Below are 8,917 nucleotides of genomic sequence, written 5' to 3'. Positions count from 1 at the left end.
AAAAAAAAAAAAAAAAAAAAAAAACAAAAAAAAAGCATACTAAATCATAAAGGCTTTTTGGTTTGATTGTGAACCTTAAAAAAAGAAAGACATTAAGTGGATGTTCCCAAAAGTCTTAAAACGTTATCAAAAGTCTTTCAATTCCCTCCAAAAACATTTTTGCATATTCACAAGTCTCTATCTTGATAATAAATGGATGTTCCCAAAATTATCATCGATCACGCTGGAGGAAAGGACGACGAAAAATGACAACTCCAAGCCGACGGTAAATTTCGTTAATTGAAGTAAATTGTAATTGGATCATCATATCTTATCATGTTTTGGTTGGTACATATACAAGTCAATAAGTCAATGACTACAAGTCAAGAAACCTAATTTAATTTCAGACAATATTTATAACAAAAAAACAAAAAATAATTTTAAGGCAAATATATAGGGATCGAAGATGATATGATACATAGTAGAGTTACACATACCAAAGCTTAAAACCTCCCGTCCACGACGATGCCCACGTGTCTGCTACTCACCGTCTGGTTGCTCTTGTGTATCTCCTGTTCGGTTCACCTAGTTCGAACTCAAAACCGAACTGGAGCCACTACTACTCATCCGGACGAAGGTGATATATATACGCTACGTACTTTGAATTAATTAATTACAACTTTTTGATTGGTTTTAAAAAAAAGACTGACGACTGACTGTTGTTGTGGGATAAACTGCAACAGCACGAGCCTTGAACTCCATCTTCGCGGCTTGGAGGATCCGTGCTCCGAGCGTATGGAACATCAGCGGTGAACTTTGCTCCGGCGCGGCCATCGATGAGGGAATCGCCATCGACGACAATGACTACAACCCTTTTATCAAATGCGACTGCAATTTCGTCAACACCACAATCTGCCGCATCACAGCACTGTACAGTTGACATATCTTTCTCTCTCTTTTTTGTCTTTGTGAATTCACCCACTGGATGTTGCCATGATATTGTTGTTTCACTTTCACAGCAAGGTTTTTGAGAAGAATGTTGTAGGACATATACCTCCAGAGCTCTGGACTTTGACATACATCACCAATCTGTATAGACTTTGATCCTTTCCTCTTTCTTTTTCTTATCATTATCAAAACATCTTTTTCANAAAAAAAAAAAAAAAAAAAAAAAAAAAAAAAAAAAAAAAAAAAAAAAAAAAAAAAAAAAAAAAAAAAAACATAAATGACATAATGCCTCTTTCTTTCAGGAATCTGGGTTATAATTATCTTACAGGCTCCCTTTCTCCTGCAATTGGAAATTTGACTCGAATGGAATGGCTGTAATATACTAATTATAAGGCTCATGCATGTTACTTAAGTGAAACCTTTTTCTTCCTTTTCGTTTAAATATCTCTTTCTCGTCTCTCACGTACGCTCCAACTGTTTCTCAATTACTGTAGGACTTTTGGGGTCAATGCCTTGTCTGGTCCCTTGCCCAAGGAAATTGGTTTGCTTTCAGAATTGAGATCGCTGTAATTATAATTAAGCTTCTTCAATTCTTCTTTAAAAAAATATCATAAAATGTCAGACTTTGACATACATCACCAATCTGTATAGACTTTGACATACATCACCAATCGTGTATATATGTTCTGCATGCAGTGCTATTGGTGTAAATAACTTTTCCGGTTCTATACCAGCTGAGATTGGGAATTGTGCGAAACTACTGAAATTGTGAGAATCTATTATCTACACAGTACTTTTATGTAATTCATTTCTCCATGCATGCAGTGCTCGTAATTAATTGACATCACTGAACAAAAAGAAATCTCGTTTTTATATATAATGATATTATTTTTTTACGGTTTTTTTATTTAATATTATAATTATATAATCCAAAATTAATAATATTTTTAAATTTAAGTCATCCATTTATAATTTAGCAATTTAGTATTGCACTTGTAAACTTAGAACTAGAGATGTCAAAAGAGATTAGTAGTTTCATTTTAACTCATCCTATATCGGACTAGTGGCAATATAATTCTAACATGCTCCATCTTTTGATCCACGAACTCTTAAATCAAATTTTTATCATGATAATTTCTTGGGGCATTTTTGAAAATTAGAATTTTATAGTATTACAATTTTTATCTAGGTAAAATAAATTTCTTACAACTAATTGTTTTATTAAATACCTTAATTGTTTTTAGGGAACTAACACACCTTCAATGTTGTAAAATGTTCATCATACTAAATATTATAATATTAGTGGTGTTGACAATAAGAACAAATTAAATGAGAATTTAATCTGTGTGATAGTGTCGGATCAATGTTAAATTATTATATAAAAAAAATGATTGAAACTCATCTCGTTGATTATATATGTCCATATTTTAAATTTTCTATAATTTTAATTTTTCATAACGTTGTAAAAGTTTTATAAATTTTAAATATATTGATAATAATATTTAAAAAAAAATTATTCTATCAAATATATATAATTTGTGAACAGTCAAATTATATAACCGAATTAAACCAGATACAAACTTTTAAAAATTTGAATGTTTAAGTTAAATTACATACTTCTTTTAAAAAGTAGCGTGTGTAATATTTAAGTTTAATATAATTATTCATGAAATATACTTTAAAAATATTAATAGAAATATTTTCAAGTTATCAAGTGTTAGAAAATATTTTATACATTGAAATATTGTATCGCAGATATCTAGGAACTTCTGGACTGAGTGGTGGGGGAATACCTTCATCATTTGCTAATCTTGTAGAGCTGGAAGAGGCGTAAGATTTTATTTTTATTTAGTTAGCATATAATTAAGTTTTGTCGTTGGATTTCTTGCTACATTTTTGTTTTTTTCCGTCTTGCCGTGAGGTGATTTTGTTCCTTAATGCTTTGTACCAGCTGGCTAAACGATCTGGACATTACTGGTCAGATACCAGAATTTATAGGAAAATGGAGCAAACTTACTATCTTGTAAGAATGATTTCAGTTTTTACGGAGTTATATATACCGTATTTGTTACATTGCTCTTGTTTTTATGCCTTTCTTTCTTTAAATTTGTAGTCCTAGTGAAAATTTATTAAACTTTGGGATTTTATTAGCGACTTCTACCGCGTTTTACTGCAGGAAAATTCACGGAACTAGTTTGAGTGGTCCGATACCGTCGTCATTTTCCAACTTAACTTCTTTGATAGAATTGTATGTGTTGTATTGCACAGGTGTCTTCTTGTTTATTACTATTTTCTCTTTTTTTCCATCTCTCCTCCCACATAGTCCTATCCTAAATGTAGGCATCTTGGTGATATATCCAATGGAAGCTCTTCTCTTGAATTCATCAAAAGCACGAAATCTCTAAATATTTTGTAAGGCAACAATTCATAAACTGTTTCCCTCTCCTCCATATATATGTGTATTTTAACATTTTGATGATATATGTGTCGCAGAGTATTTAGGAATAGCAATCTCACAGGGACAATACCCTCTAATATCGGGGCATATTCAAGTCTGAAACAAGTGTGAGTACCCAACATACATCCGCGTGTTCGGAATCTATTCTGTAAAACAAGAGTGAGATGATTTGTGACCGAAGTGCTGATATATACGCATGTTATATCTCATTTACATACTCTATTGATAATATCATATAATTATTTCTCAATTTTCTCCGTTCATTGAACTTGATGTGTAATTGGTGTCTGTTTTCCAGTGATTTGAGCTTCAACAAACTACAGGGACCAATTCCGGCTTCACTTTTCAACTTAAGTGGACTTACTCACTTGTAAGTTTTCTACTTATTTTTATGTTTTAATCATAAATTCCGGCTTCAATTTTATCTTGGTATGTATATCTACGAGTGAAAACTGTGGAAAAAACTTTGTTGTCTTCATATTAGGTTTCTGGGAAACAACACGTTCAATGGTTCTTTGCCCACTCAAAAGAGCCAGACGTTGAGCCATATGTAAGTTACGAAGTCCTTTATAAATTGGAAGCCACAATGTCGTACTCTAGTTTTGTACACGATAATCAGGAAACTGTTTTGGAATACTTTTAACATATTTTGGAGTAGATCCTAATCATTCTTTTTTTTTTTTTCAGAGATGTTTCGAACAATGATTTGTCTGGTAGTCTTCCTTCATGGGTCAGCTTACCAAACCTGAATCTGTAAGTAAACAAAACATTATATATCTCTACTACACTTATATTCACGGTGTTTTTTAATTTCAATCTCAGAAATTTTGTTGGCTTCCTTTTTCTTTTAATAGGAAATATATTTAGTAATTATAATCATAATATAATTAATGGTATGTTATTTGTGCAGCAACCTTGTTGTTAACAACTTCACCTTGGAAGGTCTAGAGAAGAGGTGATTTTATTACATAGGTTCTGGTTGATGCCTGAAAATTCCAGTTTCATTTTATTATTTTTCTTCTTTCTAAATCTGTTTTCAATTTTGTTAAAAAAGGGTTTTACCAGGACTGAAGTGCCTGCAGAAGAACTTCCCTTGCAATCGAGGCAAAGGAATCTGTAAGTGTGGCAGAGATATATATATAACCGTTGTTCCCAACTGTGCTCAGTATGTTAATGTTGTGATGGAATATGTAGTAAGATTTGCTAAAGGTGTTATCTATTAATGAATGGTGGTCTAGATTCTGACTTTTCGATCAACTGCGGAGGATCACAAATACGGTCTGTTAGCGGAGCAGTATTTGAGAGCGATGAGGAGGATCTTGGATTGGCTTCATTTTTCGTGAGTGATGTTCAGAGATGGGCAGCCACTAGTGTAGGAGCTTATGCCGGAAAGATCAATAACGTATGGGTTGTCAACACTTTGGACTCCGACTCAAAGCTTTTTCAGACAGCAAGACATTCTTCATCTTCCGTAAGGTATTATGGGTTGGGGCTAGAAAATGGAGGCTATACCGTAACACTTCAGTTTGCTGAAATACTGATTCTTGGTTCTAACACATGGAAAGGTCTAGGAAGACGACCTTTCGACATTTATGTCCAGGTCTTCCCTACCGATTAATTTACAAGTTGACTTTTTGGTGTGTACGTAGTAATAATCTTCTTGCTGAACTCTGAGACCTAGCTCCGTGTTTCCAGGGAAGACTTGTTGAAAAGGATTTTGATATACGCNTTACCAGGACTGAAGTGCCTGCAGAAGAACTTCCCTTGCAATCGAGGCAAAGGAATCTGTAAGTGTGGCAGAGATATATATATAACCGTTGTTCCCAACTGTGCTCAGTATGTTAATGTTGTGATGGAATATGTAGTAAGATTTGCTAAAGGTGTTATCTATTAATGAATGGTGGTCTAGATTCTGACTTTTCGATCAACTGCGGAGGATCACAAATACGGTCTGTTAGCGGAGCAGTATTTGAGAGCGATGAGGAGGATCTTGGATTGGCTTCATTTTTCGTGAGTGATGTTCAGAGATGGGCAGCCACTAGTGTAGGAGCTTATGCCGGAAAGATCAATAACGTATGGGTTGTCAACACTTTGGACTCCGACTCAAAGCTTTTTCAGACAGCAAGACATTCTTCATCTTCCGTAAGGTATTATGGGTTGGGGCTAGAAAATGGAGGCTATACCGTAACACTTCAGTTTGCTGAAATACTGATTCTTGGTTCTAACACATGGAAAGGTCTAGGAAGACGACCTTTCGACATTTATGTCCAGGTCTTCCCTGCCGCTTAATTTACAAGTTAACTTGTTGGTGTATATTACGTAGTAATAATCTTCTCGCTGAACTCTGAGACCTAGCTCCGTATATGTTTCCAGGGAAGACTTGTTGAAAAGGATTTTGATATACGTAGAACAGTTGGTGACTCTACTGTCCGAGTAGTTCGGAGAGAATATAAAGCAATTAATGTATCAGAAAATTACCTTGAAATTCATCTTTTCTGGGCTGGCAAAGGATCATTTGGTATTCCTGTTTTGGGTACTTATGGGCCACTGATATCGGCCGTCAGTGCAAAACCAGGTATCACGATAACAACTGACGTATTCTTTTTTTCCTTCTTTTGCCTGGTCTTTTTTCTATCTGCATCTCCATGAGGCCTAATAAGTGTTACATATTTATTGTTGTTCAGATTTTACACCAACTGTAGCTAATAGGCTACCACAAAGGGAAAAGTTTGGCACTGGTACTTTTGTGGGTGCTATTGTTGGCATAGGAATTTTGATCATCTTTTTGGTGGGCGTGGTTCTCTTCATCATCCGAAAAAGCAGAAAGCGTTACACAGATGATGAAGGTATAGATGTCATGTCATAACAACACACAAGCCCTTGAGCTTGAATATTATGATCTTTTAAAATGGTTCATATATATTTTTTGTGCAGAGCTGCTTAGTATGGACGTAAAACCTTACACTTTTACTTACTCTGAACTTAAAAGTGCTACTCAAGATTTCGATCCCTCAAACAAGCTTGGAGAGGGAGGGTTTGGGTCTGTTTATAAGGTAAGCCATTTAAATGAATAAAATACACAAGTGTTTTTGTTATGATTTAACACATTACTTTAACAGGGGAACCTGAGTGATGGAAGAGAGATCGCTGTGAAAGTGTTGTCGGTTGGATCCCGACACGGGAAGGGACAATTTGTAGCAGAAATCGTAACAATTTCTACAGTTTTGCATCGCAACCTAGTAAAGCTTTACGGGTGCTGCTATGAAGGAGATCATCGTATGCTCGTATATGAGTACCTCCCAAATGGAAGTCTCGATCATGCACTCTTTGGCCATGGTCAGTAATGAGCAGAAAGATTAGTACTTATATATCTTTCACTCTCTGCCAAGCTGATTTTGGATGTTGCAGGAGGTAAAAAAAATTTCTATCTTGATTGGCCAACCCGTTTTGAGATATGCCTGGGAGTAGCCAGAGGTCTATCCTACCTCCACGAGGAGGCAAGTGTTTGCATAGTACACAGGGATGTGAAGGCCAGCAACATTTTGCTTGACTCTAAGCTTCTCCCAAAAGTGTCTGATTTTGGGCTTGCAAAGTTATACGATGACAAGAAAACGCACATGAGTACCAGAGTGGCAGGGACCATGTACGTAACCCCAAACCCTCAACTTAATTTTCTTCTTTGCAACAATACTATGGGTTTATACTCTCACACATAATTTTGTACTTGTACCAATGCAGTGGATATGTTGCGCCAGAGTATGCCATGCGTGGACATCTAACAGAGAAAACGGATGTGTATGCCTTTGGTGTTGTGGCTCTTGAGCTAGTGAGTGGAAGGCCAAACTCTGATGTGAGCCTCGGTGAAGAAAAAAAATATCTTCTTGAATGGGTACGTTCTTGTTATTTACTTATATACATTTTTGATTGGATATGGTTTAAGCCGATATAATCGTACGTGGTGTGTATATATAGGCATGGAATCTACACGAGAAAAGCCGTGAAATGGAACTAATAGATCCTGATCTGACTGAATTCAACATGGAAGAAGTGAAACGCATGATAGGAATTGCTCTGTTGTGCATTCAGACATCTTATGGCTTGAGACCACCCATGTCAAGAGTGGTGGCCATGCTTTCAGGAGACGTTGAGGTCAGTGATGTAACCTCTAAGCCAGGCTACCTAACCGACTGGAGATTTGATGACACCTCAAGCTCCTCTTTCAGCGCCTTTCAAACTAAAGACACAGACGCTTCTTCGTCCTACTCCACAGGGTTTGTGACCCCTAGAAACGGTGACCTTAAGCAAATGCTTGGAGTCAAGGTCAATGAGGGGAGATGAAAATATTTCTCTTCTATCTATCCAAATGTTTTTTTTTAAGTGTACGACAAATCCTCTTTTCCAAGATAAACGTTAAATGACCAGTAAGACACGAAGTCTGAGACTGAAAAAGCATTTCAGTGTCCGTATTTTAAATATCAAGAATTTGATCGAAAGTGTTGGTTTCTCTTTTCATTTGTTTAAAAATGAAACTTCCAGAAAACAGATTGCATAATTCGTATAGATTGTGTTGGTGAAATCAGAATAGAAACGCAGACAGTTCTACGACATAAGAGTTTGTTACCCTCTCCAAAAATACACCATCCTTTACACAACACACCCACTTATCCTCCATTTATTGCCTCCTTCACCCTTATGAGATTTGGTTTGAGATTTTTGTCATTTGCAATTGTAACTTGGACGTTGAAACTTGAAAATAAATATGTTTTGATACCTTTTAGTTAGCCAATCAATTTATTAATATATATTAGAAAGCCCCTTAGGAATTAGGATTGTTAAGATGTAGCACACCTCTCCATACACAACCAGGTTCCAAAGATATTGGACTTAGCAATGAGGTTGGTCCAATACATACATAAGCAGACTTTGTGTAACTTTCAAGTCTAGAACCTGGACTGTACATGTACACTTCTTCAAACCCTTCTCTTCCCACTATCACCGAGTTTCTTCTTCCCTGTGGAAATGAACCAATTTCATTAAATCCACAAATAAAATGTGAATTGAAAAGTTAGTATGTAAATCTTATTACCCTATCAATGACAGTGAAACTCTTTGGAGCATATGTGTAAATCCTACTCATCTCTTCATTCAACTGTTTGTAGTTGCTCTCTTCTTCCCCACCAAACCCTGATCTTTCCTCTTCTTCCTCGCCTTGATCCACTCCAAAACGAGGTAGAAACGGCGTTGTTTCAACAAAATCCGAACCTTCTAACCCAACTGCATATGTAGCTTCTGGTGTGCTCACTGTCAAATAACTTACAAGTGAACAACCCTTAAGCCTAACTGGTGAACTGCCTTTGTTTGTCACAAAAATCTCAATGCTAAGTGTTTCTTCTCTCAGACTTATGATCTGTTTCATTTCAATCTCTCTAATGATCTTGTCACTTCGTCTCAGCTCCATTTGAACACAATCCTTTAAATCTCCACTGATCCCATGGAGTCTCCAATCATTGATGATCTCATCAGAATCTGATG

The 8,917-nt window shown here is 35.9% G+C and overlaps 1 protein-coding gene and 1 pseudogene across 1 annotated transcript in view; one reads left to right on the top strand and one right to left on the bottom strand.

Annotated features, from left to right (window-relative positions):
* Positions 449–7,897, top strand: LOC104742978 (annotated as a pseudogene).
* The window catches only part of LOC104742977 (protein NDH-DEPENDENT CYCLIC ELECTRON FLOW 5-like), an 8,650-nt gene continuing 7,896 nt past the window's right edge, over positions 8,164–8,917 (bottom strand). The window contains exon 4 of the mRNA XM_019236116.1: positions 8,164–8,389. Coding sequence (XP_019091661.1) covers positions 8,378–8,389 — 12 coding nt within the window. The 3' untranslated portion in view covers positions 8,164–8,377. The remainder of the gene's footprint in view (positions 8,390–8,917) is intronic.

The sequence above is a fragment of the Camelina sativa genome, chromosome 14, assembly GCF_000633955.1.
Source record: "Camelina sativa cultivar DH55 chromosome 14, Cs, whole genome shotgun sequence".
NCBI lineage: Eukaryota > Viridiplantae > Streptophyta > Magnoliopsida > Brassicales > Brassicaceae > Camelina > Camelina sativa.
The sequence above is the reverse complement of the archived record's forward strand: the minus strand, read 5'-3'. Positions and strand labels throughout refer to the sequence as shown.